The sequence below is a fragment of the Agelaius tricolor genome, unplaced genomic scaffold (assembly GCF_023055355.1).
Source record: "Agelaius tricolor isolate 1412-34295 unplaced genomic scaffold, bAgeTri1.0.p SCAF_1, whole genome shotgun sequence".
Lineage (NCBI taxonomy): Eukaryota > Metazoa > Chordata > Aves > Passeriformes > Icteridae > Agelaius > Agelaius tricolor.
This window is the reverse complement of record NW_027269261.1, coordinates 41,404,446-41,419,977: the sequence shown is the minus strand read 5'-3', so window position 1 is coordinate 41,419,977 and position 15,532 is coordinate 41,404,446. Positions and strand designations below refer to the sequence as shown.

The 15,532-nt window shown below is 37.5% G+C and overlaps 1 protein-coding gene across 2 annotated transcripts in view; it reads right to left on the bottom strand.

The window, feature by feature from the left end:
- Window positions 1–15,532, bottom strand: part of SMOC2 (SPARC related modular calcium binding 2) — a 137,973-nt gene that overhangs the window by 75,379 nt on the left and 47,062 nt on the right. For both annotated transcript variants that reach the window (XM_071431162.1, XM_071431155.1), the window contains exons 3-4: window positions 4,601–4,707; window positions 3,386–3,485 (exon numbers count right to left, since the gene is read on the bottom strand). In XM_071431162.1, coding sequence (XP_071287263.1) covers window positions 3,386–3,485; window positions 4,601–4,707 — 207 coding nt within the window. The remainder of the gene's footprint in view (window positions 1–3,385; window positions 3,486–4,600; window positions 4,708–15,532) is intronic.

Sequence of the window (15,532 nt, the reverse complement as noted above, 5' to 3'; positions counted from 1 at the left end):
CATGTTATTCAGCTAACCAACCTTGACAGTTAGGGAAATGTAGAGGTTGTTTTGCATATCCAGTGATCACACAGTAAATGGGAAGCATGGATAGGGCTTTGAATTGCTAAACCAAACTCCTAACTGCACATCCTAAATTTTGCTCTCTATTTCCTCTATTGAAATTCAAGTTCTTCCAGACTTTCTTCTTTCTTATTTCTGGGCATTCAACAAGTTCCACTGGGGGAAAATGAAAGGCAAGAAATTATCCTATAATTTCAGAACAGCACAGTTGATTAGAAATGTACTTGAACCTTATCTGAAGTTGCTGAAGAACTAACCTAGAACTGAAAATTAACTGAATATTTTCTTAAAAGCAAAAAATTTTCATACGTTCTATGGTAGCACATTACCTGTAAGAAAATCATTAAAAAGCATCTTAATTTTCTGTACAAATTTTCCTCTAAAGGAAAAAGATAGCAAAAGTGGTCTTGGAAGAAAAAGGTATGGTACAGGTAGACTTAGGAATTTGTATAAATGACTTTGAAACACCTACAGCATCCAGCCTGCAGAATACAAAGAAGCAGTGAGAATAAAGAAACATGCTGGTGTCAGGATGCCACCACTGCAGGAGATCTGCCTGCATATCAGAAATAGCAAGGCAATTCCTGCATCAAGGCTAGCAAGACACAGTGTATTGGACTAACAAGGGACAGCAGTATTGGCAAAAATGGCATCTCTGTAATACTAGTTGAAATAAGAATATATCTACACAATTTCAGTTGACCCACTGAAGTTTGGGTTATAATTCCTGTGCATAGTCGTACTAAATAAAAAAGTACAAAAGGGAATCAAAAGTGATCTGGAAAACATCAACACTCTTGCAAGGAAAAAAAAAACCCAACTCTGTTATCCCAAACAGATGGCAATTTTGAATATATACTTGGAAATGGGAGAAATATGCAGTTGTGCATCAGACTTTCATTTTGCAATAAATGAACTAAGTTTTGCTTTATTATACCCCATAACTTTTTGAGAAAATCTGTAGCTGCCTTCTCTGTTGAATGAGAAGGTTTCTCCAGATCTCTCAAAACTGGGTCCTTAGCCAATACCACTGTAAAATCCCCTAGCATTTCAAGTCTTCCTTCCAAACTCTGCTGTGGCTGGACTTCTTTCCTGAGGGACAAAGGAGAAGTGATGAACAGTAAAACATGAGAACACTGATACAAGCAGGGGACGAAATGTGCAGAGATAATCCCACAGGGTCTCATAAAAACTGAAAAGTTACCCAAAATCTTTCCATGGATCAAAATCAGACTCTGAATACTCACCTGTGCCCTGGAGCGGTTTATTTATCTCTGAGCTACTAAATTCAATTTGAGTGCTATGACCTTCACCTTAGCATTTCTGTAAAAACAATTTCCCTTCCCATCCCTCCAAAAATGAGCTGAAGCAGTCTGGCAGTTTATCTGCTAGGCACATGAATATACCTTTGAGAGGAGCTAGGGTTAGGTTCCTGTAGTGATATAGAATAATTCTCATATTAATTGATTAACTTTCTGGGAACTACACTGCAGTTGCTCCTCAGTAATATCAGTACAAATACAAAAAGTGAAAATATAGCAAATAATTCAACGTTTTGAGCCAAAATAGTGCCATGTGTTATAAGACACCTGACAAACAGTTATTTATTGAACTTTCAGCATGAGCATAACCCTTTTTTCACTAATTTCAGTGAAAGGACAGGCAAGGAGGGTATAAATGGAGGATATAAAAATGGACTTTGCAGAGATAGAAACAAAGGTGCACTCTCAGAGAAGCCCTGGCTATGGACATGTAAAAACATCTCTACTCAAAATTACACCGAAGCACTAAAGTGCTGTCCTAGCCATAGCATCATAGAATCACAGAATGGTTTGCAAGAGAATTTAAAGTTTATCTCATTCCAAACCCCTTGCCACAGGCAGGGACACTTTCCACTAGACCAGGCTGCTCAGACCCCCATCCAACCCAGCCCCAAAAATTTCCGAGGATGGCACATCCACAATTAAAGAAGACACATCCATGTGTCTTCTGAAGATGCAGATGAGTTATAATTGACAATAACACTAAAATGAAAATGAATGCACATTTTCTACTACTTAAGGTTTCTGAATATTTTAAATTATCTTTTACAATTGAGTCTTGTTTCACAGTGACTTTTCAGACTGGATTAAAAGGAATATTCTGAAGAGTATTATTTCTGAATAAAGTTCACCTACAGGCAAGATGTGGGAAAATTCTGCAAGTCATTTTAACTAAAAAGACCTTAAAAATAAAAATAACTTTCTATAAACTTTGCTGAAACTTCTGCAATGGTCTCTTCCTTCCTCCATCTATTTATTAAAAACATCAAGGTTGTACTTGAATGATTGAAGTAGACCAGGAGAGGTAAATTCCCTGATTCACTTTCTTTTTCAGCTTTGTTCACATTGCAGGATTGGCTTTTTAAAGCTATTTCTTCCACTTTCTGACAGAGAATGGAAATGCTGCATTTGTGCTGCAGCACAAATGGTTATACAATATATAGAGTGTGCAAATATTTGTAGAGCTATTTCTGTAAAATTTTCTCAACCTCAAGGGGCATGAACAGTGATTCTGACAACCATTCATACACTCAGGATTTGTATTTATCGTAAGTGTTAATGAAATAGGGTCAGAAGCAAACCCCTGAAAAACAGAACCTGTTAATTGTCCTGATGAAAGACAAAAGGCAGCCTGCAAGGCAGCAAGTTTGATTTACCAGTTAATCTCTGCAGGCAATTTTTTCATTTTGCTCTTAACGCTTTTATTTTATTATTTCTCCTCTGGATTTGGTCATTTGTGGAATGTGCTGTGGGAGTTCTTTCATTGGGCTGTGTTTCAAATGGGCAGTCCTGCTATGTTTTTTTCTGTACTCTAAATATTGAATTATCAAAAAATGCAAATCCTTCTGAAATGTTTTTGCAATGAGTTTTTGTGCAAGGAGGTTTATAACATACAGTGATATATCAGCAATTCGGTCACCTGGTTTCATATGTGGACACATAAATATGGTATAAATGACCACTGCAGAAAACCTTCAATAGCTAGATTAATTTACAAATAAAGTAGATGGATCCCAGAATCACAGGAAGGCTTAAGGTGGCAGTGACCTCAGACTTCATGCATGGCTACATGAAAAGCTAGACCAACTTTCTCAGAGTCTCATCCAGCTGAATTTTACCAAACCCCAAGGATGGGGCATCCACTGCTTCCACCACAACCTGTTTCTGGGCTGAACCACTCTTCTAGTGAAAATTTCTTTTGCTTAAGTCTAATCAGATGCCACAGATAAACTGCTGTTCATGGCATACCGTCCTAACCTAGCCAGACAAACAAGATTTACCTGGGCAGCGGGGAGTTTTGTGGGCCACAGCAGTACCACTGATGGGACGGCCATTGGGAGTGACACACCAGCAGTATCCAGTGTAACTGTGGCACTGAACCTGTCAGAAACAACAAGAACCATGTGCAGCTTGTCAGACACATGCCTGTTATCCCACAGCACTCGTGGCATGTGAGTACAGAAACTTATCCAGCAAACTGTATCGACAAAACCTAGAACAATAAACCACAATGGGCCCATCTCAGTCCTACATACGATTTTTTAGCATAAAGCATATTTCAAGCTAAGTGTGGTAGGTCCTTCAGAATCAAATGGAAGAGAAAACTATTGAACTATGTGGTTGTTTACACCCTGTCTTAGATGACTGAGGTGCAGGTGTTATAAAAACCTCACAAGGAAGTTCCTCAAGGGACACATAAACTGTTCCTGAAACAAGCAATCCTGAGTTTTTTCCCACATAGAGAACATATTGTTCCACCCACTGAAGGAGCAGGACAGAGTGCTTCTGCCAGCATTATTCATATCCCAAGCTGTCAGAAAGGAAACTCTTGGAATTCCTCTTAAAAACCAATTGCATTATATTTTCTAAGGGCCAATATCACTTGCCTCATCATGCTTAAAAAAAGAAAAGTTGTCTTCTGCACAACTCCAGGATCAAAATGCAGTACAGAGGGGACAGAAGGGGATCATGATTGGAAAATATACCTCAGGATAAGCTTCTAACTGTGTTCCTTCTGAATTCCGTGATCTAAGTAAATTAGTTTCAGACCACATGCTTGTGAAGAAATTCAGCAGAGAATATAGAAGGATTCTGTATGATTCATGATTTAGCACTTAAGATATGGATTCCAGTTGCACGATTTCTGGTTCAAATCAGGAACAGAACACAAATTCCAAGCATTTTACCATCTGATGAGTATTCAGGGGGCTACAAGAATGATTCAGCTGCCTCATCCTAGAAGAACAGGGAGTGTATTACATGAACAGTGGTAATGTTTGGCTCTTGTGCTGGCCAACTGTGAAAAAGAGAACAAGGACTCAACATATAACACAGATTTTCCTTCCTTTTTTTTTTTTTTTGGACGTGTTGGTACAAATTACATTTAATTTTGAAATGACATTTCCCTTCATTACATTTGCCTCTTCCTCAGCCTTTTCAAACACACATACTCTGACCTTCCAGTCATGCAAGACACTGAATAAAAAAATTTCAACCTGACTATATGTGCCATCATCATTGCATTCTGGGATGAACACTTGCTGAAATTCTTTGCGTGCTTGTTCTTGGGTGTACTTCCTCTCAGCCACACATCTGGAAACATCTAGAGAAAGAGAAAAGGTAAGTCAGTTGGATGATGCTATATGGAAAAAAGACAGGTGATCATCCATATTATGAAAAAGACAACACTGAGACTTGTGCAAAGAGAATAAGAATTTTAATAAGTGAAAATGTACAATCAACTTGCATTATTTTTAGGGGAAAAAAAACCAATGCAGGACAGTATTTTCTGGACAATAATCCATAACAGGGAAATGAAATTGAGAGATGCCTGGACAGACAAACTTTCTGTTCCAAATGCCACCAAGGAGTAGAAGCCCAAACTGAGTTTTTCCTCTCAATTTAACACAGCAATAGCTGCCACACTGCACACACCACAATATTCTTTCAAGGATGGTGGCAACAACCACTTTCTAGTGCTTCGGGAAAGGCAAAGGAGGCAGCAGGAGCACAGCTGCCTTGTACTTACTACTTACTGCAGCTAGGCAGCAACTTCAGCTGTGACTACTGATGCCACCACCAGGCTGGTAAAATAAAAATATATATATATACACTGTGCAGTGCAGGAACTTATTGGGAAGGTGATTAAATAATAATTTTGGACATGAATGATTCATATTATGCTAAAATTTAATGTGACAGTTTATGATTTAGGCATGGGACATCAAGTCTACCACATGGTCCTTTTTGTCCACCATGAGGTCTCTTGCACCACCTCCTTTGTTACTTGGTATTGGTCTCCATCCAAGAGACCAAACAGCAAACCAGCCAGCTTTAATTCAGTGGAGTTTCTATTGTCTAACAAACTATATTGTCTACTACATATACTTTATGTCAGTTATGCAGCTAAGAGCTTAAAAAAGACACATAACATAAGCTGTTGTACCTTTCACCCTACAAATTTTAGCATGTTGCTGATGCAGAATCAGAACTGCAGAATCTGCTTGAGCTAAGTAATTTCAGGAAAAATGAGAATATCAGGCAAGCTTAAGGTAGTATTAATGACTTCAAGATGTGACTGTAACATCTGAATTAGAATGATTTCAGACATGCAAGCAGAGAAATTTGCTGCTTCTGATCCCTGTTTGGTTTAAAGACTATTTGACAGAAAGTGGTTAATCCCATTTTAAGGCTAAAACTTTTCAGCAATTACCTGTGAGACAGTGGTGTTGTGGTGATTCATTAATGCTTTTGCAGTTCTTCCAAAGCATGGGAACAGACTTTCTAGTCCATGCAAGGTGCAAATTAAACAGAATATGACCAGTGAATCAACAGCACTTGACAGAGGATTGCATTCCTAAGAGCACACAGGTGAGCCAGCTGAATTCCCAGTCCCCCAAGCACCCTCTCTGTGCCAGTATGATCCAGACACACATTCACAGAACCAGCCTGGAAACTCACTGGAATGGCAGAATTCTTTTTACAGGGTAAATCCTTCACTTGTCACTCCCACTGAGCTTTGGATAACTCACTTGGCAACATTAGCATTAAAAAATCCCTTCAAGTCCTAGGCAATCTGGTGTGGAAGTGCAGCATAATGAGGACAGAAACTTGTCCTCAGTATCTGCATTCTGAAAACAAAATTGGGGCCCCTTAATTCTATCCTTCCTATTTCCCTCCTGATCTTGGATTCATGTGCACTAGTTCTGTGTGTTACTTTACTCTTCTCAAAGGAGCACTATGAGAGTTCATGCTGCTCATATGCCCCAAATACAAATAGTTTCACTTCTTTGAAAAACTGTGTTTCAGTCTTAGCATCATTAATTGTATTCTGCTGTTTCAGGAGGGACACTTACAGAGATGAAATGATAGCTGGAAGGGACAGAGAAGTTCAAGCATCCAGAAATGTAAGAAAGAAAAAATAATAAGGAACTGAATTAATTTGTACTATGGCACTTTAATAGTTTTTTTTTTTTTTCTCCAAGGGAGAAGTATAGTCAATGTACTATACAACTCAGGTAAAATCTGTTAATGTGTGCACTGCCAAAGATTTTTTTTTGGGGAAAAAAAAAAAGAGTAATTTTAAGCAAGTTTTGGTGTCGTAAGCATTCTTCTAAGCATGGCTTGGTTATACAGTACTTAATAACATGTGGTTTTAATGTAGCTAGTATTTTAACTGAAAATAAATCACTCCTTTGTTGGACCTCTGTCCTCGTTTTTCTAGAATGACATGTGGTTTAAATGTCTAAAAGGAAAAGTGATATAAATTCCATCACATAAGGTCTCTGGTATAGAACCAGCAGAGTTGTAAATTATCTTCAATAGTTGAATTATCATAAAAAAATGCCAAGAAGAGAAGTTCTCCAAAGCTGTCCACCACTTGTTCCTAAACAGCCTCATGCTCTAAACGCCTCCTATTCATGGATGATCTAATATGCTTTAAAATCAACAGTCACCAAATTTATTGGAATACAAAATTCACATTTGAAGTCTTATTTTGTATTATATAACCATGGAAACATTTTAAACCTGTTGGATATTACTGTGCTATGCACAAAATAAAATCATGAGGAAGATCTCTTATCAGGTTAAGCATCTGAAAGTGCAGAAAGTCAAAATATTATTTCCAGTTCTGTTGACCATTAAATTTTTAATTCAGAGGAGCTAAGCTCCTTCAAATAAAAAAGAGATCACTGAAGAGAAAAGAAATTATAATATTTTCTATAAATTTGTAAGATTACACCATCTGCCTCTGTGCCCTGGTTGCAATGCCTTAAAAATGTGTTGCAAACCTTCCAGAAATTTTTCCAAAGAAAAAGAATTCAAGACATTTAAGGGCTATACATTTATGCAAAATAACAGCTGAAAAAGGATGAAAAAATGTATTTCCTGACATGACAGATGAAAGGCTGAAACATGAGCTCACATCAAAATATCAGACAAGAGATATTTGTAGGGAAAACTTGCAGCTCCTAACATGCATAAATAAGTGATGGGTGACATCCTAATCCATAGGGAGAAAAACCTTCAACATGACCATTGCCCATGACCATTGAGCAAAGGCAATTCTGAGATTCACTGTACAAAGCCTCCTTTGACTGAACCCAGACAATTCTTGTCTACAGACTCCTCTGTGCACCTTGCAGAAGTGCAGGTAATGCTGCACATGAAATTCAAATTAATAGGATGAGACTAGAATTATGTGGTTTGCCAGAATTTAGTTTACATAAATGAATCAGTCAATAAATAATTACATCTAAGGGGATGGGTAACAGTAAAGTCTCTCACACACAGATTCAACTTTGCTATTTATCTAGGACAGGAATCATTCAGATCAGGATGGACTCTGATTATTTTGAAATTGAGACCAAGAATGAAAGGTGATAGGACTGACCTAGTACCTCTGTGCTGATTAATCAGCCCACAGCTTTTGACTTTTCAGCATTGCCCCTGACAAAAGCAGGCTAAAGTCTTACAATGTGAGCAGTGTCCCTCTGGTGACAAACCTGAGAGCAGAAGGGACTCTGTGGCTGCAAAGCTGTGGAAGGATGACAAGCACTGTGTAATGCAGCAAAGCTTTTTTTTTTTTTTTTTAATCTGTTTTTGTTTAAATTTTTGGAACTTTCTAGTGGAAAAATAAGGGGCTTGAAACTGTTATAAGTTTCTTATTAGAATTCCCACTATAGTTTATTTCTCTTCCTAACTAAAGTACTAATAAGGAAGCCAGCAGGCTCAAACTGGATTCTTGTATATGACCTGGTGAAAAGGTCATTAGCTTCTAAGACCTGTTAAAGTCTGGCTGAAATGCAGCCTAATTTGCCTATAGTCATACAATGAGAAGAACTAATTTTGCAGATATGCATGTCCAGTTGTAATTGGGAATTGTGTCAATGACTAACCTAGTGAAACTTTATCCTCTCAGCTCCAGGTAAATGGGCTTTTACATCCCACAGCCTTGTGGGGAATCAGAAAAAAAAATATCTCCTGGCATAGAAATTGAGCATGAGTTTACCTTAAATCAGCTCACTGGGAGTCTGTTAGCTGTCAAACTGGATTGGTACAAGGCTCATTGCATCTTAGCACTGCATGTTGGCCAACGTGTTGATTGTGCCTCTGTGACTTAGCACCAGGACTGCAACAGCAACCAGAGGTTCAATAAGATGAACACATCTTGAGGCGTACAGAAGATAAAAATGAGTGTATGGGAGTGGACAGAAATGCGCAGGACGTATGAGAATACAGAGTTGTAGCTGTTTGGGCAGGTCTGTCTGAATTGCCCTAGTGACAATTCTGACTTCCAGGAGAGACCAGTGACCAGAAAGCACAAACAAAATGAAAAGTCATCTTAACTCAGATCTGAGTTTCTCTGTGCAACAGGGAAAACTTTCACCTATGAAGTGGTGCCACTACATTGCTGCAGGACCTTCCTGAGATAGCACTGAAGTCAACAGGAAATTCTGGAAATAGAGTTAACCTCACAAACAGCACCAGCCTGACTTGGAACTAATCTTGGAACTAATCAGCTTTATTTCCAACAGTACAGCTCCAAAAACACTGAGCTTTAGGGAAAAAACATGCACCAATTTCAACTCTGCTGGCTAATCCTTGAATAATATATCAAACAGAGGGAAGTTTATTACTGCAAAGTAGAAGTTTATCATTATAACAATGACACAAAGTCCTCAAGGGTGTAAACACCATCTCTAAGGTGACATTCAGTACAATTGATTTACAGGCATTTTGGGGCTCTATAAGGAGTTCCAACCCAGATTCTCTCATGGAAAAGTAAACAGCTTGTCAAAGTATAGATAAATCTCTTGCAAAGATTTCAATTTAGTTCATCCAGTATTTTTTGGTTTGCTATGTATCACAGTAGGAATAAAAATACCTTTCTCAGTCCCAATACATGGAGCAAATTTTGCTTGCTTTGCAAGAGATTATTGTGTTTGACACAACCTTGTTATTTATCTATGAAAAAAATACACTTCATCCTTTACTTACTTATTTTATTATAAATGGAATATTCTGTTGAACATATCAGAAATGTTTACTACTTTGTAAAAACTATATATGAAGTGGTTAACTTAATCATTTGATGGTTTCCTTGAGAGCTTCCCACAGAGAGTCAGCTGTTCTTACACTAAAGAGAAATCTTTTCTAAAGTCACATAGATGTGAACAACCAGACCTAGTGTAGACACACGTAATCCAAAGACCTTTCACTGCTTCCCTTTGCACCTCTACTTTGCCAGAATACCTGTGTACACTTGTCCTTAAACTTAGAAACATGCAGTGCAACAAGCTGTTTCAAGTTAGCTGTTCACCTGAGCATTTACTGAATTGTCCTACAAACCAGAATTTATTTCTGCTTCTGTGCTTCTTTCCCACTGCTGTATCTTTTTGGTAACTGGTAGTGATATGATAGAAGTCAAACAATCTTTATTTGCAGTTAATTTAGCACAAAAATTTTATTCAGAGCATAAGACACCACTTGGTTTATATGGAATAAACCACTCATGAAAATTTCCCATTCTGTTTGACCTAGGTCAATGTATATTGTAAAGAACTGATTGTGTCTAACAGCAAAGCAGATAAAAAGCTGTAGCCTCTAGTGATAGGAAACATGCAGCAAACTACACATGCTGAAAGTATCAGTTTTAAAGATGCAGGGGTATTAGCCTCTTGGGTTGGAAAGGATGTCAGCACAGACATTTAGCCTGACACAACCATAAAATAATGACTTGCTGCTTCGTGACAAGAGCTGGCCAACTCTTTCACTATTTATTTTTATAGTTGCTTTCTGGATTCAAACAAAACAGCAGTGCAATCTTAGCCTAAACTCTCCTCTATTGGCATCTAACAGACAGAGCCAGGCAGTGTGGGGTTTCTTTGTTGTTTTCTTTTTGCTTTTGCTTTTTCTTTTTTCCCCCTACATTTAGCAACCACACAGCCACTTAGATATCTAAGCTCTAAGATAAAATAAGGAATGCTGTGCTGGATTCCCTCTTGGCACACTATTTCAGTTTGCTAACAGTCACATTTGGAGAGATACAGTCTGATTAGAACTTAATCAAATACTTCAAGAAAAACTAAAGCAACAGCTTTCTGATTTTTTAGATGCCAAAGGCTACACTGGCATTCTGAGAAGAGCAGAGATTTGATAGTTTGGAGAAGTCTATTTTGCTAATTCTTGCACTGAAATCTGAGAAGGTTTGCAAAGGTTTGTGGTTCTTAGTCTTTGGTGCACTATTATTGCTTTAGCACTCTCCACTTCTTCTAGGACTTTCATTTTTATATGATGTCTGAAACTCAAACTGAAAATACAAGAGCAGAAATGAAAACTCCACAAAAAACCCAGAAAAAGATTACTTTCAAATCAAATTGTTGTATTGCATATTTGATTTTATGAAGACCCATTTACTGTGCATAAAAATGCCCTTACAATGCCTCATTTCTATGCAGTCTGGCTTCAGCAAATTCTGCTTGGAGAAATGTTATCAATAAAACCGATAATTTTAAAAAGAGAGAAACTCTATCTCCAGAAAACTGTGGATACTATCCCAGTGTTACTTGTCTTGTGTTCTAAATACCACTAGATTCATTTAAAAGAACAAAGAATATTCCACAAAAATATTCCAAACTTTATTCATTTCCATTAAATACTAGAAAGTATAACCAGAAGCCAACTCCACTTATTTTAAGAGATAACATAATTTGTAACTTCTATACGTAGATACTTCTATATATGGATATTTTGTTTCTCACCACTTTTACTAGTGGCTTGATGTGTAACATCATGGCACATAATATAAATGAAGACTCAAAACCGAAATGAGGTTGGGGCTGACAAGTATCCGTACCAGGATTGCCAGCATCACAGTCTGGAAACTTGCAGTCATCCTACAGATTAAGCACAGCGTCTACAGTGAGAAAATATGTCTGAAAAAGGAGAAGACAGCTCCTACCTGAAAGTATTTTAAGACAAAAATCTGCCATATAATCAATCTTCCTCTTGTAAGGTTTATTTTCAATAATCCCAAAGTTAGTACCTCTTCTCAATATATTCTTTTTTTAATATGTTTTTTGAAATAATGAAAAAACCTGCGTTGCTCTTTTTTTTTCATCATTAAAGATGAGAAGAAAAAAGAAAAGGGAGAGGTGAAAAGGGAGAGCTGAGGACACGCAAAAACTGTCTTGTTTTCAAGGTACAGACTGTCCAAGGTCTCACTCTGCTCAAGTTTATTTTTAAGACTGACACCTTGGTCCAGTCCCACTTTCACTCATTTCAGTTAGAAAAAGAACCATACCTACTCACTCCTTTTTTCTCTCTCCAAACGAAACATCTTGGGAGCGTGTCCCACCTCCCAAACACATCCCACAGGGCTGCCTTCCAGGCAGCAGGTGCAGGGCCAAGCCAAGGTCCCTGCCCACACTCCGAGCTAAGGGACATGCTCAGGCACTGCCAGCGCACGTCAAGCTCACGCCCGCCTGGCTCACAGGCAAACCTGAGCTGGATGGCAGCCTCCATGGGAATCCTGGAAAAGGTGTGCACTCAGAAACCACGTCCAGCTTTTACAACCCAGTTCTCTAGCTAATAGGCAAGAGTAATGTCTCTCCAAATTATGCTTGGATTCATTAATTATGGGACCAAGATTAACTTGTGGTCTCAAAACAACTACTGCCCAGCAATGCCTTCATTCTCTGAACAAAGGGAAAAATCCTATTAGCATGTTTATCCAAAGGCAGAAATTTCAATTTATTTAAGCATGCTTTTAATCCATTCATTAACTCATTGTAATCACAGTTTAAATGAGTGAAATTTTTCACTATTCCTGAAAGCCCTAATTTAAAGAAACAAATGCTAAGCATTTTCTTCTTTAAGGAAACAAATTGTAAAATACCTGTTTTATGAGAAATTTCACTCATATTTTGATGTGCTTTGGTTCTTTATGTGACTTGTGAGAAAGAAGATACTACCTTTTGTTAAAACTATAACAGCTCATAAAAGAACAGCATTTTTAAACAGTGAGGCTCTTTAAGATACCATAAATGAATTAAGCTAAACATGACCTGCCTAAGATTTTCAACCAAGAAAGGGAATCTACATTGCTACAGAATAACAATGACACTACTCCATGTGATGGCTCTCCTTGGTGTACTCACAAAGCAGTATATCACTGTTGGGGCCACATCTGCAAATACTGAATATGTACTCAGTGTTACACAGATTAAATTCCAAACCCCTCAGAAATTAAATATCACTGTGTAAAGCTCCTACAGTGCCATTTTTAGAAAGGACCACTCAGAGATTAGTGCAAGTCCAGTTTAGCAGCTGCTTATACACCCAGGTTGCCGTTACCTGATGATAGTGATGATGCAAGCTGGCAATGGAGATTTTGTAGTGATTGGCAATTTGTATCAAAACTCCAGCCATTAGAGAAGTCATATTTTAGTGAAGTACTGGTAGAGAAGCCACAAAATCCAAGTGCCTCAGCTGGGATATTTTAAGAACTCTGTCTCAGGGTAGAGGTATGCTGGCAAGATACGTATGAATTTGTTTTTTTCATTGATCACAATGCCAGAATACCAAATATTATTACTGAGTCACTTGCTTAATACGTACAGAATATTAGTCTCCAGGGCCCCAATTAAAGGCCAGGTATATTCACTTAAAAACAAACTGAGAAATGAAATTTGTATTCTTGATGCTATTTAGGCATCAAGAATACAAAAAAAAGTGTGGAACAGAAAAAGAAAGTAAAAAAAAAAGCTGAACAGCCTTAAACCTGTAAAAGAAGGCACCTCTGTGCATGCTGCCTGCTGGGAAAAGTCCTTGGCCCATCTTTTCCCTGAGCCACATAGATACAGTCCTCAGCAGAGCACAGCTGGCCAGGGCCCAAAGTGCAACAGGGAGAATTTATCACCTTACCTGCCTGGCGCTCATACTGCCTCCTTGCATTGCTTAATTAATTTCTGCAGACATAGTATCTGTTTCTTTCTGAGGAGTTTAAAAGCAATTATATTGCTTTTCCACTTCTTGTATGTTTTGTTCCTTTGGCTATGCTGGGCCAGATTTACTGTGAAGCATTTGTGTGTGCATGCGGTTGATCCCCATCACAGGTGATACTTTAACAGTCCTTCCTAACAAACAACACAAGTAGTATTTCTCAGCTGTCAACATACATTTATTTATTAGATTCGTAATCTCATTGCACAGTAAATGTCTCTGTCGAGCAAGTGGCAAATCTCCAGAACTTTGGCATTAAGATTTTATTTGGAAAAGTCTCCAAAAAATGTGAATGTTCATCTACAGTGTACACAGATTATTTGAGCTCTCAGAAACTCCAAAAATAGGCTGGAAACTTTATAAGATTTTAACTTCTTATAGCATTTCCAAGCTTAGCAATGGATTCCAGCAAAGGCTGAAAATGGACTTAAAATAAAAAATCATAAAATTAATGCCTTCAGAAAAAAAAGCTAACAGAACAGTCTGTTTTGATGCTTGTTTTGTTAAAGGTGGGTTGTCTTTCAGAAATGAGAGGAAGGTTCAGGGTTCATTCATTTTCAGGTTTGTATAAACTGTTTTGATCTCTGCTGCAACCATCAGGAACTAGGACAGAAGTACAAGGGAAAAAAATTGTTTAAATGCTGCCATTTTACTGTGAACTTTTAAGATCTAGGATCTAAAAATTATTTCCTTTGCAATGCTAAAGAATTGCCTGGGCTGAGCACTCTTGCTGTGAAGGGAACTTCAATTAGAAAGGGAACCAGCACACACAGAGCAAACTATCCCTTTGTGCTTTTTAGTATTTAAGTGTTCAAAACCAAATAGATGAGAAAAAAGCTGAGAACAGGTGAAAAAGAGAAAAAAGAGTCAATATAAATTTGCCTTTTGAAGGAAAAAAGAAACAGAGAAAGCAGACATCAGTCGGGTAGTCATTCAAAATTACTTATGGATGTAAAAAGAAATCACCGTTCTGAATATCTAAACAAGAAATGATGGACTCAAAATTATTCCAAAAGGCTGTCAAAATAAACTGTCAAACTTTTTAGATTGCTACTGAATAGACTGAACCAAAGAAAGAGCTAGTCATCATTAAATTAATTAAAATGGTACTTTATACTATATATATACTATACTATATACTATATAATATTTTGTTTTTAGAGAAGATTTTTGTGAGGTGAATAATGCCTTTTTTTGGAAGACAGGAGGAGACAGACAAGATAGCCTTTTTTGATCAATGGTGGATGATTATCACAGCACAGATTTAAAGTTGTGAAGTCTATACCAGGAATCACCTCTTTTCTTCCTTCAGAACATTCACATGAAAATGTCCATGTTTCTTTCCCTTTTACCTGCCAGCCCAGAACTTGTTTCAAAACGCTTTAATGGGAAGTTAGGGTGGGTGTCTGTTTTTTCAGGGGTACAGACAAACACTTCCAAAAAGATTGGTTTTCATTACTACATGGAATTAAAGTAAATTCTGAAACCTTGAAAGTTGCTCTCTAATGAAACATCACTTTTTGGTTAGCCCTACTAAAACAATCCTCTGCTTTTTGATCAAACATCACATGTGACAACAAATTTTACCACTCAAAAGCAACTGACTCAAAAGGTCTTAATCAGAGCATTTCTTTGGCTCTATCAGGATGTTTGATATGACTATCAGAACTAGACTTAGCAATGCTAAAACTCAAACAGCAGCTAGGCCAATGAGTCATCTTCTTCTTTAAAACTTGTTTTTACAGCTTGAAATATTTCTAATATTTCTGATGATCAGAGACATAAGTAGGAATAAAGACACTGGTCACTTCAAAATTTAAGACTGCTTTACTGAATAAGAAATACCATGAAAACGTACAATTAAAAGAGTACTCGTCTCTTGCTGATACTGACTAAGTGCATTATTGGCAAATATCTGTCAA